At 40.1% G+C, this 12,391-nt stretch overlaps 1 protein-coding gene across 3 annotated transcripts in view; it reads right to left on the reverse strand.

The window, feature by feature from the left end:
* Positions 1-10,600, reverse strand: part of clip2 (CAP-GLY domain containing linker protein 2) — a 52,033-nt gene extending 41,433 nt beyond the window's left edge. For all 3 annotated transcript variants that reach the window (XM_085471000.1, XM_085470999.1, XM_085470998.1), the window contains exons 1-2: positions 9,666-10,600; positions 6,709-6,928 (exon numbers count right to left, since the gene is read on the reverse strand). In XM_085471000.1, coding sequence (XP_085327126.1) covers positions 6,709-6,823 — 115 coding nt within the window. In that variant the 5' untranslated portion in view covers positions 6,824-6,928; positions 9,666-10,600. The remainder of the gene's footprint in view (positions 1-6,708; positions 6,929-9,665) is intronic.
* Between the last annotated feature and the right edge of the window lie 1,791 nt (positions 10,601-12,391).

Below are 12,391 nucleotides of genomic sequence, written 5' to 3' on the forward strand. Positions count from 1 at the left end.
ATCTGTCTTTAACAATCACATGACCTCACTGGACTGAAAAAAGTAAGGTTTATATTCATGGAGGTTAAGACATTTTTAAAAAGTACAAAACTCACCTGCTTGCTGCATACAATGCTGCTACTGCACATTCACCTAATGTATATAATATATAATGTTCTTCTTCTCTCCCCCTTTTGCACAAGTCGAGGAGTGTGTCAGGTTACATTTCACTGCTATGCACGTGACGAATAACGAATCTTGAATTTTGAATCTTAAAAAATCCAGCATCTATAGCCTGGATTTTTTTTATGCCGACTATTACAGATTTTAAAAAGTCACTAATTTCATTTTTCATTTTCATTTTGTGCAAAAGTTAAAGACCTGTGATCAAGCCAAATACTACACGGGACACGTTGCAGTTACAAATAAACTGAACCCTGTTAGCGTAACATTACGTAATGGAGTGCAAACCTCTATGACGCTGCTCTCCTGCTGTTTCTTCCTACACATACCATAAAAATGGCCAGCCTATATCTACATTACAACCTTCTACGTGGATGGGCAACTTTGCGAGGGCATGAAAAACCCCACTTCTTAAAGAAAAGCGTGACTAATCATAGTGTAATAATCACAGGATACACAGATCCAAACAATGCAACATGTGATCTAAGCCAGCAAACCCAAGGTGGTGTTTAAAACCTGAGCTAACCCATGATTTGGGTTGCTGGGGCAACAGCACAGTGAGGGTAAAAGGATCCTCGGCAGAAGGAAAACTGGAAACACAGCCCTTACTTTCACTATTGTGCTTGGCCACCTCCCACCACCATCTGAATCCCACTATTCATCAGCTGCACACAATGAGACCTCCACAGCTTCCTCCCGTCCCTCCCCCTCCTCCTCCCAGTTATCCCCCCATCTCTCCCTGCTTTCCGTGGCCTCTTTAACTCTGCCTCTTTATGATCGTCTTGCACAGTGGCTATTACCTCCAGTATCTAACTTGTGCTTTATTTTTGTCTCTTTTAAAAGGACGATAATCAGTTAGTCAAGGTTGACTCTGTGTGGTCATCTTCAGCGGTGTCTGTGGCAGCTGGGTAAGGCTGAGCAGCACATAATGTGACAGATGGAGGGGGCTGACCCTGGGCCTGTTTCCTGACTTTTTAATCAACTTGTTGCTTTTATATGAACTTTGGGAGACGTCATAACCGTGACTTAAAGGACAAATGAACAGATTTGCTTTATTTAGCCTCATGCAACAGACCACAGGGAATCTCGGGCTTGCTGCAGCACATGGACTCACATGGCTAAATACCCTCTAATGGACAGTGTCAAGGGATACTGAAAGAGACATTTTTTGTTAATCTAAAGGCTACTTAATGTTTCCACATTTTAAAGCCACAGTTTGGCATTTTGCCTGCCACCAGTTTGTTTTTTGGTTCCAGTATTTTCCATATTTTGAGAAAGTTATTAGCTAACCTTTGTACCTTTGACCAATATATCAGGGAGGTTGATGTATTGGCCGATAATCAGCTATTTTCCTATATCAGTATTGTGCATTTTCGGCTCATAAATGAAAATTTAAAATTAAGGAAAGTTATGGTCGTTCCAGTTTTATGGAGAGAAAATATCAACAAAAAATCCAGAAAAACAAAGATATAAAATGTTAATTATAATAATCTCTACAATTAAAGTGCATAATTAACCTTTTGATTAGCAGTACCCATATGGAAAAGATATATATAAATCTTATAAAGTTTGTATCTGTCTTGTGTGAAACTTGGATGAAAAGCATACAAGAGTGAAAACAGATATAAGATCCCTTGAAAAATTCTATAAATGAAACTTGTATGTTTTGGATACTTCCTAAAACAATATATGAAAGTGGCCACTTTCATGAGTGAATCATATAAGCCTTATATGATTCACTATATGAAGTAGGCCACATCTTATGCAAGGCTTTTATAAGTTTTTACTATTTCTTTTCCATGTGGGTAAACAGGGGGAAACCTTGAACAGAGCCTTTCAGAGAATTAAACCAAGAGAAAAAAAAATGCTGCTTGTCTCCACCTAGGCAGTCTACACCAGATATTTCTGTTGCTTCCAAGGTCACAGGAGATGCTGCATCGCGAGAGGTGGCACAGCTCCGTTATTTCCACATCTAAAGTTTCTAGATGAAGGCTTGGATACTTTCCTCTATTCACTCCTTTTACTGCAGTTTCCTTCTTTAAATTTAGCAAAGTAAACTGTGTCAGCTTCCGACACAGCGGCCCCCTCTCGCAGTCTTCCAGACTAAAACCAACAAACAGCGGGTTGAGATTTGGAGTATGAGGGCAGGTCAGTGATAAAACTATCTGGGACAGGAAACTAATCCCTCCACGTCCTCGGTGAGGCACAGATATTCTCCCAGGGATTTCTCATTAATGTGTTTTATAGCCTTCTTTAGGTAATAAGAACAATTTAATCCAAGATACCAATCATCTTCTTGGCAAAACATTCCAGTGACCAAAACTACAACAGATCCTATATGACCCAAGCGCTCTGTAAGTATTAGGCTGACTTATTCTCAGGGACTCTGGCTGATTTTTGCAGATCGCTGCTGCAGATCGATAGATTCCCACAGTCACATTTAGCATAAACACTAGCATCGTATACATTAAATAATCTGCAATTCATTACCAGACAATCTTCCCCTCATCCAATCTTCATGCTAAGCTACAGAGCTAGCTTTGTGATTTTACCATGCTGACAGGAGAGGGGGAGCAATCTTAGCTGGTTTTGACTGGTGTCGTCATGTATTTTAACTAGTTTTGACTCTGACTGGTCCTGTGATAGTCTGGTGACCTGCACAGGGTGTACCCGCCTACCTAAAACCAGACAGCTGTCATTCCCGGGGTGTTGAGTACAGTTATTTCATAAAACCGCTGATATCGCAGACATAAGCAGGGTGTTGGTGCTGCAACACACAACGTCATGGCTAAAGATGCATTAAGACATGCATCACTTTCAATATGGATGCTAGTCCAGGACCAGTGCTATCATATTTAAAAACATTGGATAACCTTAGCATGAAAGGTTAGTCTTGCTCTTAAAAAAATATGTTTTTTTTTCTTTTATTTAAATAAATCCAAAAAAAAGCACAAAAAGATGAAAACCAGTGAAAGGCAAAAATCTACACATCTCCAAAGAAGCAGAAGGAGGCAAAGAAAATGAAGGACTGAAACAAAGATATGACATGTGGGGGATGAACTGGGGATTAGGGACAGAACAGGGACAAGACAATCAGGATAGGTGACGACAAGACCCACGAGAAAACTAACCATCAAAGTAAAACAGGAAATAAACAGAAGACGTATACTAAACATGATAACAGAGGAAGGAAGAGACAGAAACACGAGGGGGGTAGGCTGAAATAATAACAGAACCTGGGGTCACTAATTTCACAGGAGCCCATAAACCACACACTAAACACCACTAGAATGACACTGAAATCAAACAAGAACCAGAATTCAAAAATATAATGATGAGAAAAATAATGGACAAATCCTAAATTTGATTATAAGTCCAACATAAACCGCAGGAGCACGACAGGGAGACACGAACAGTGACCATGTGGCACAAATAAGAACTGAGACTTAGGCCATCTTATCAAAGGTATGTCTAAAAATACTGCCACTCACCACAAATGAATTACTTTCTCATTAATCTAATTACATTTATTACAGATCACCAAAATCCAATTAGCACTAGTATCAGAAGTCAGACTGTTAGAAATGTGTTAGCTGTCAGTGCAGCATTCACACACTAAAGTTTACATGGTTCAAGTACAGCAGTGGGAAAATAAATCACTGCCACATCCATCACGCTTGTGTATTTTGTGCATAAACAGGATGTGAGCAAGCTAATGACTTCGCATATGGCAGAACCAAACAGTTTAAAACCGCAGGCAGGAATTTCGAAGTCGCAGCAACCTACGGTAACAGCTGACGAGCCCTGGGCAACAGGCTTCAGTCCCGCGCGCAACGCTAAGAGATCGCTTTCTGAGCTGCTAATGAACACGTTCGGGATAATTATAGGCAAAAATCTGAGCCGCCGTAGCTCCGACACGGAGATGAACAAAAAAGAACCGCCCCGGGTTAAACATAAAGTCGAGCAGATAAATGAAAGACTTGTTTATTTTCTCCCGAAATGCTTCTGTTGTTTAGATTTCTCACAGACTTACAGGCATCAACAGCTCTGGATTGGCATTCGTAACGCTTCAGTTTCATTAGAGCCGGATATATTCAGCTGTCACAGGAATCTTAGAGCTCTTAATGTTTAGTGATTACTGTGATATGCTGGGAGGCACAGAGTATGGTATAAAATAGCAACTTGGAGTAAAACCAAGAAAATGACTTGTATAAAACCCCACAGTGATGATTTACAGTAATGTCCCTGTAACACACACACAAGTCCTCATGCTTGTTAACATGATACAATGAATTTAATAAGACGATGTCAATGTTTAACTTACTATTATATCATTGTTATGCCTTTACTAAAGCTTACTTTGATACTCTGTTAAGGACATGTATTTAATAGCAGTTTAATATGCACTTATTGCCTAAAGAAACAAAAGGAAGCTTAGGAAAATTAACAGTGACATAACAGATGAATGAACACTCATTAACTTATTCTTATTAACTCATTATTTGGTAATAAGCTACTAATAATGACTATAACTATAACTAATGGTTATCACGTAACGTTAAAAGTGTCGGACCAACTTTTCCTCCTTTCAGCATGAACTGTGACACACTGATCATAAAAGGCCTCCCCACCATCGGGTCGGCGAATTCTTTTGCCCTGTTCACCGCTGGGTGTGGAGCTGTGTGCAGAAACTGAACAAACCTGCGTGCAAAGCTGGTGAGACGTGACAGTCGTGTGAGCTGAAGGTGGGCAGATAAACAGTGTGGTTTGCATTTTAGAGCGCAAACAGCTGTGATTACTTTGAGCAAACAAGGGCTGTAATTCTGAGTGTTCGTACAGGTTAGTAGTCCTTTTTTTTCGTCAGGAGATGAATCGTCAACTGTGTGGTCATTGCAGATATGCAGTTGATGTAAACTATAGAAAACGAGTCATATTTAAGTAGAAAAACGTCAACTAATGTAACAGTGTGGCTCACAACCACATTTTTCATACTTTTTTTGGACAGGAACTGAACTTTATTGTAAACAAGAATGACAATTATCATACATTTGATACATAAACAATGGCTGTTAGTGCAGCTAACAGCTATATATCTTCAGTATTATAAAGCTGCATTATTGCATCCTAATATTGCCTGCATGTGGAGCATCATGCTCTTAAGAGCTGCTGTGTTTTGGTTCCTTCTCTTTTACATTTAAAGTAAGACCTCAGTGTTTTAAAGAAAAAGTGTGCTTTTAAAGTTATCCTTTTGTGTTAGCGCCTTTCTTTTTGGCTGTTTGTTGCCAACTCAGCCAGCCGTAAATACACAACACTGACATGTTACCATGTTAAGCATTGAAGAAACATGATAATGTAAACATCCTGCAGACTGAGTAATATACTATCATTGATTTTTGGTTACGTTTTTTGGTGCAAATCCAATATTTACACCATTTTTTGCTCCATTTTTGGTCTCAACCATCTCCTGATTGGAAATCTGACTATGTAGCCTCCAAATACTCCACTTTTTTGGCTAAATAGTTCTGCTCAGCACTGGAGATAGCCGCCTGGAGACAGGTTAATAAAAGTGACTCAACCAGCTGTAAACCTGTGGGAGGTAAAATCAAAACATTAAGCTGAAAAACACTAACACTTACTAGCTAATCTTTAATACATGTGTTACTATACAAAAGAAAGAAATGAATATGTGAGTAATAACGAAATGAAGCGTTACAGAACTCACAGCAGAAGAGTGCAATTCAAATCTTTTAGCCAGACTAAATATGGTTTTGAGAACAGATCAATCCATGGGTATCTTGGCTATCTTATAAAAACGAGGTCTTTGGGATAACATGGTTACTTTTTGTCATTATTTTTGCTACAACCTGTGGTTTTTTTGTGTTACAGATCAATATAACCTCTTTACTTTACACTGCAGTGTTTTTGGCCCTCCCTAAAAGCTCAAGTTTAGCGACGTTTACTTCAGTTTGAGCCAAGCTGATGGGGAGGCCTTTGGTCAGCAAGATGCCCAGCAGAGGTAAAAGTTGCAAAAGGTTTTGACAGGTGGATCTGTGGAAGGATCAATAAGGACAGCTGATTACTTTCTCTCTGGATTACTGAGGGTTTCTCACCCCGTGTGTTTTTGACAGTGTGCGACTGAGGTGTTGGCTGGCGAGCTGTCGGCTCTCCTTTGGTCTCTACGTGGCTGCCATGCAGGTCACCTGACACCTGTGAGCCTGCTTTTTCCCCCCATGATCACCTAGGCCTAAATTAAACATTCATTGATAGATAAAAACAAATCACTTTCCAAACTGCTGAAGGCAACACAAGGTTTGCCCTGGAACACTTTGGAAGATGTTTTAAAGAAGTGGGAGACACAAACCAATCCTCCTTCCATGTTTTTTTCTATCATAAAGAACCATGAGGATGTAATCTAATGCAGCTGTGCGTTTCTGAGTCAGCAACACAAATAAATGGTCTGAGCCACTTCCGGCGATGAAAAGAAATAACTGGGGGAAAAGACGCTCCTTTTATTTTCCACGGGGTCAGGAGAAGGAAGTGACTTACTGTCTTTAGGGGCAACGGGGCTGGACGTTCCACCCGCTGAGGTCCTTCCCACTGGGCTGGAATGCTTGGCCCCGCGCCCAGGGATTTTCAGTCCACTGGACTTGAGCATGTTCATTCTACGTTAGCAGGGAGACCTGAGAGTTCCTCCTTCCTGGGCGATGAAGGCTTTTGGATCAGGCACTAGATGTGGGAGTGGTGGCTGTCACTCTCCATGTTTTAGCTGTGGGGATGACAAATATATGGGATAAATACAAGAACGGCTGACAGCACGACAGCTAAACAAACACAGTGTGACATCAGATGTCCAACCCTGAGTGAATGGACCAGATTGTTGAAGCAGAACAAATGGAAACTGGTTTGACAACAAGTTTATCAGGAACACCTCTGCAATTTAATGCCCTCACACAGCACAGAGAAGCTGCTTTATACCAACAATTAAGTTTTGCGCACACTGATTTTTGTTGTTTTTGGCCAAGCGGTCATAATTCTACTTGACCTTTATTTCTGAGGTCATAGTGGGTGTTATTGTTGAACTGCTCTCCAACACACTGTAAGGTCGTCCTAACATTTTGCATGCAAAACACTGGCTCAGTGCAGAAACACAGGGATTGAAAGAGATCAGAAATTTCCTTTTTTGCATCTTGTTCTTTTTTTTGTGTCCCTACAATCCACTGAAAATCGAACAATCTGAAAAGCAAAGATCACTTCTGGGTTTGGACTACTTGTGCCCACACAAAGCCATAACCTAACAATCCATCTATCATTTCTCTTAACTGCTCATCCAACTTACAGCCCGGGGAGGCTGGAGCCAATCCCAGCTCACACAGGGTGAAAATCTAACCTAACAGGTTCTCCAACTTACCAAAAGCTTTAGTGCCTAAATGTGATTTTCTTTTATGCAGCTTTCATCTATATATGTGGTCTTCCTTCCTCCTCAGGAGTCACACTGGGAGTTGATGACTTTTAAGAATCTGAAGAACTGGTAGTAGTTATAAATAATAAATGGATAGCGTTTATTAATACACGCCCGGAGACAGCAGCTCTCATGTTGACACACTGATGTCAGCTGATGGCAGATTTTAGGCCTTGTGGGTGTTTTTGTTTATCAGGACATTTTCCTTTATATCGGTGTTTCTCAGTGTGTGAATTCTGTGACCCCAGAAGTCCATAATCAAAAGGTCCACAAAATAATTTGCTATAAATCATAAAACTGCTTTATCACTTCAAAAGTGTACATCTGTAAATGTGGATTATTTATGTCAATTCAAAAAAATACGACTGCGACACATGATGTTACTCTCTAATGAAATTATTCACTTAACTCAGAGTGCAACGAACCATTCCTTAAGTATTTAGGTCAGAAATTTTTAGAATAAGATCTTAATTGCATCTCTGAGTACAAATGATGGTAAGGAACTGCACACTGTACAGACAGCTGGAACGGACCACTGACACATCATACCTCTCTGGATTGACCCATTTTTTCCACAAATGGTGAAACGGTACTTTATTTTACACAGCTGTGACTGAAAACACCTGAATTCAAAGATGAAGAGGTGTGGCCCAATACCTTTGTCCATATAGTGTTTCCAAAGCTTATGAGTACCGTGTCGTCATTCTTTTTGCATGCCTTTATAATTACTTAGACTTTCTCCACCTCCTTATGCATATTTTATGGGTGCAATTCATTGGCCAAATAAAAAGACAAATATTAAGTTTAATAATCATTTGAGTTCATTTTTGGAGATATGACAAAGATATTGATACAAAATTACGTAAATAAAATCTGGTATTGTGTCAGCCTTATTATGTCATAAGAGAGAGGCATTGCACTCAAAGAAACCTGAACTGCAATAGTAAAGATGTTAGAAGTTTAACTTCCAATTAAAAAAAAGCTTCTTTAAAATATGTTTAGAGCAACTTTTTAAGAGTTTGTTTACCTGGTGAGCTTGCACATGTATTTTTGTGCATTTTAAGAAGGGTAGGCCTGCTTCTCCAACTCTATCCAGAGCACAATGCTTTATTTTTCCAATTTGGCACTGGCAATGTGGGATTCTTCTTTGATTAACAACAGCAGAAAAAACACTGAAGTAGAGACTGAAATGCATGTGTCCCACTGTTATTACTCATGTTACACTACTGCTGGGGTGCCACTGAGCAAAACATGATTAATCATGAGCCAAACACTGAAGCAGCACTGAGAGAACTTCCACAAGCATCGTGTTTTTGTCGATCTGTTGAACTATTTGGCACCTGCATAGCAATCCACACACATTTACATGTGTCACGGTAAATTACTGTCATCTACGCCCCACTGCTTCATACAATCATCCATGATCAACTTAGCAGTTTCAGCAGAGTCATAACAAGAGTGAAAACCAATGCAGGCCTTTGCCCAAGTAGAACATGGCCAACAAATCATGGCCCAGAGCCCATTAAGAAGATATAATGCCGTTATAGCCTACAATAAACAACACACATCTGGCTGAGGCTTTTAAACTAGACACTGGGCATTAGGAGGGACGGGGAACACATTCCAGCGTTGCCTAATCATTCTCCATTTTATTTACACTCATCCAGATAATAAAAAAAAATGGAGAGGATATTAATTTTTGGATCAATCAGTCAGAGCAAACCAGCCGGGGATGATGGTTTTGATCTGAGTGGAGACACAAATAAAGGCCTCTGTCTGTAATTTTTCCTCAGCTCTTCCACATTAAAGCACAGATTCATTTCCCAATCCACACCTTGATTTCAGTGCAAACAGGAGAGCAGCAATGTGCTGATAATGCGCACCTCAACAAAATCTAACACAACGCCGGTTTGATCCATTGTTGTAGCTACTGCGGCAACGTGGTCTAGACTGTCCTTCACTTCACACCCCGAGTACCCTCCCAGGGAGGAAATAAAAGCACAAAATGGCACAAAAGCGCGTAAAAATGCAGGAAAATACTCACCATCCTGTGAGAAAATTCAGGGGGTGTCCAACTTTGATTTCCTAGCCACGGGTGGAAAAAGAGGGGATTAGTGGCTGCCACTCCCTGGGATGCAAATATGGATGCTGAGCAGAAACTGAAAGGGAGAGTCAGCGTGGATCACTGGATGGATGGTGGCAACAACTGCACACTGTCAGCAATATACCGGTGATGGGTTAGCATGTAGCCTGCCGGTTCATCTCTAACAGCGTGTTAGCTCAGGCGGCTATACTGGAGCGACGATAACGGACTTAAATGAGCCAAACGCTTCCACGCAGGGCCAGACGGTTCCCGGCATTAAACGCAGCATCAGCAACACTCAAAACCAACTTTTTCCGTTTTCTTTCTGCTGTGCCTCTAACTAAAAACGTCATCCGGTGGATGTATTTTTCGGCCTCTTCTTTCTCTTGTCGGTGTTCCCACAGTGATTTGGATTTGTTGGGTTAGCACAGCCTTCTTCTGACTGACTCAACCCACCGGCTAGACTGAACAAAGGGGCTGGGAAGGAGAGCCTCCTGGGGGAAAGATGAGTGTAGACCACAGTCTGGCTCAGCCCCGTGACGTACTCCGCTTACAATAATGACGATTTAAGCTGGCCGGTCCTTATCAGTCTGAAAAGGTGACTCACAAAGCATGAGTCAGAGTTGTTTCCTGTCGTTGGTGCAACTTCTTTGATTCGGCATGAATAATACACAGAAAACAACATTTTTTCGCGCTAAAAATACTAATTTCTGAAGCTGCTTCATGCGTTCAAGCGACTTTCACAAGGTGAATCCATCGCCTAGCATTTTGGTAAAAATCAATTTTCTACACAAATTAAACCATAAAATAAACATTTTGTAGTATGCCGAACCGCAAAGCGATTTATATCGCAACAAATCCATACCCAAACTCACACAAAGCGCACTGAAATAAATCAAACAACACTGATAAACATAAATAGTAGAAACTCTAATGTAAGTTTTGAGTCACTGAGCCCAAACACCGGCCGGCTTGGTGTATAAACAGCCCACGCATGTATACGTGAGACGTTTGAAACACATAAAGTGTATGGAAGAATAATAGGGTCAGGATAACCTTAGGACACACTTTTATTAATTTATTATTTTTGGAAATTGTGGGCGGAGACAAAAAAAAAATCTTTATATGGATCGCGCGTGGTTTTCCGGTTGGATTTAGAACGCCCTGATTGGTCTGAGGAGTGAAATGACTTTTCCCAATAGGCTGTGATTGGTCAGCTTGTTTTTGGACTGCCTCGTTTGACAGCTGTCCGCCAAAGAGACCTCTAAAGTTGGATTGCACACTGCTCTAATCCGCTCAGGTATTATGTAGTCCCTTTTTCATAAATAAACTGAGGTGTAGATTCACAAAAAGATAAGAGGCTCTGACTTTTGGTTATTTTTTTATTTATCTTTTTTTTTATCCATTCATATTTATTTTTATTTTATTTTTTTTACATTTCGTGTCCCTTTTGAGACTGGGTTTACCTTTTTTCAGTTTAGTTTCTATTGTTTGAAAATTGTTTTTTCTTTTTCCTTTTATTTGTATTTCATTATTACTGCTAAAGCTCCCCCTCGGCATATAGGGGGCGCCCTGGGGCGCCTCTGTCAGTGCGCCCCAGGGCAGCTGTGGCTACAATGTAGCTTGCCATCACCAGTGTGTGAATGTGTGTGTGAATGGGTGAATGACTGAATGTGTAAAGCGCTTTGGGGTCCTCAGGGACTAGTAAAGCGCTATACAAATATAGGCCATTTACCATATAAGCAACTGAAATCTTTACTGGTTTATCTAGTGCAAAAATAAATTGATTTACACATTAATGACCCTAATTATAACCCAGTAACACAATACAGTTTAAAAAGAGCTATTCTACATAATGAGTGCTTTTAGTTAAGCTATTTTGATGATAAAAACTTTACTCTTGTAATGACACTCACTCAAACATTTACATCTGCACCACCAGTGTAAAAGCTGTAGAAGAAATCAAATATCTGGAAAAATTAATGAGGTTAAAAACACATAAATGGTGCTATCAGAACGGACTTTTGAAAACTTCCTGATGCGTTTAGATTCCATCTAGAAAACTTTTAAATAAACTATTTTTTTGTTGGATCGCTGAACTGCTTAGTTAGTTAAAATCCTGTTTTTTGCGTCTCTGTGTGCTTTGCTGTGCCCCTGGTGTTTCTGGATTATGACTGTGTGGTTCCTCTGCACAGATCACTGGATTCTCTTCCCTGGTGTGGTAAGCCTGACCGTGAGTTGAGGGAGAATTACCTTTAAATACTGGATGTGTGGATTCCCTACATCCCTGGACCCCCTAGAGCAGTATTCCCCTTTTGCCTTGTGTCTTTGTATAAATGTATTCTTTCACTGTAAATAAAAAAAGAGTCCCACATGCATGTTAGCCATGAAAAGGAAGTTTTACAAAAGAATTTAAGTCAAAACTTTACAACCGTTTAACCAAATATCTAATCAGCCAATAACCAGACTTACAGCTGATAGTAACTTAAATAATCAGTTGTTACAATCAAAGTATGCAGCACATCAGATGGGCTACAGCAGCAGAAGACCACACCAGGTGCCACTCCTGTTAGCTTTATAAGATTGCTTTTAAAAGTGTTGAAAAAACAGCCCAACAGGACACAAAACATAAACAAAAAAAGTGTTTTACAGCACAATTACAATTGCTGGTCAATTTAAATTTATGA

Source organism: Copadichromis virginalis, linkage group LG10 (assembly GCF_057382275.1).
Source record: "Copadichromis virginalis isolate Kocher_CV1m ecotype Utaka linkage group LG10, C_Virginalis_male_GT1.1, whole genome shotgun sequence".
In the NCBI taxonomy this organism is placed as follows: Eukaryota; Metazoa; Chordata; class Actinopteri; order Cichliformes; family Cichlidae; genus Copadichromis; species Copadichromis virginalis.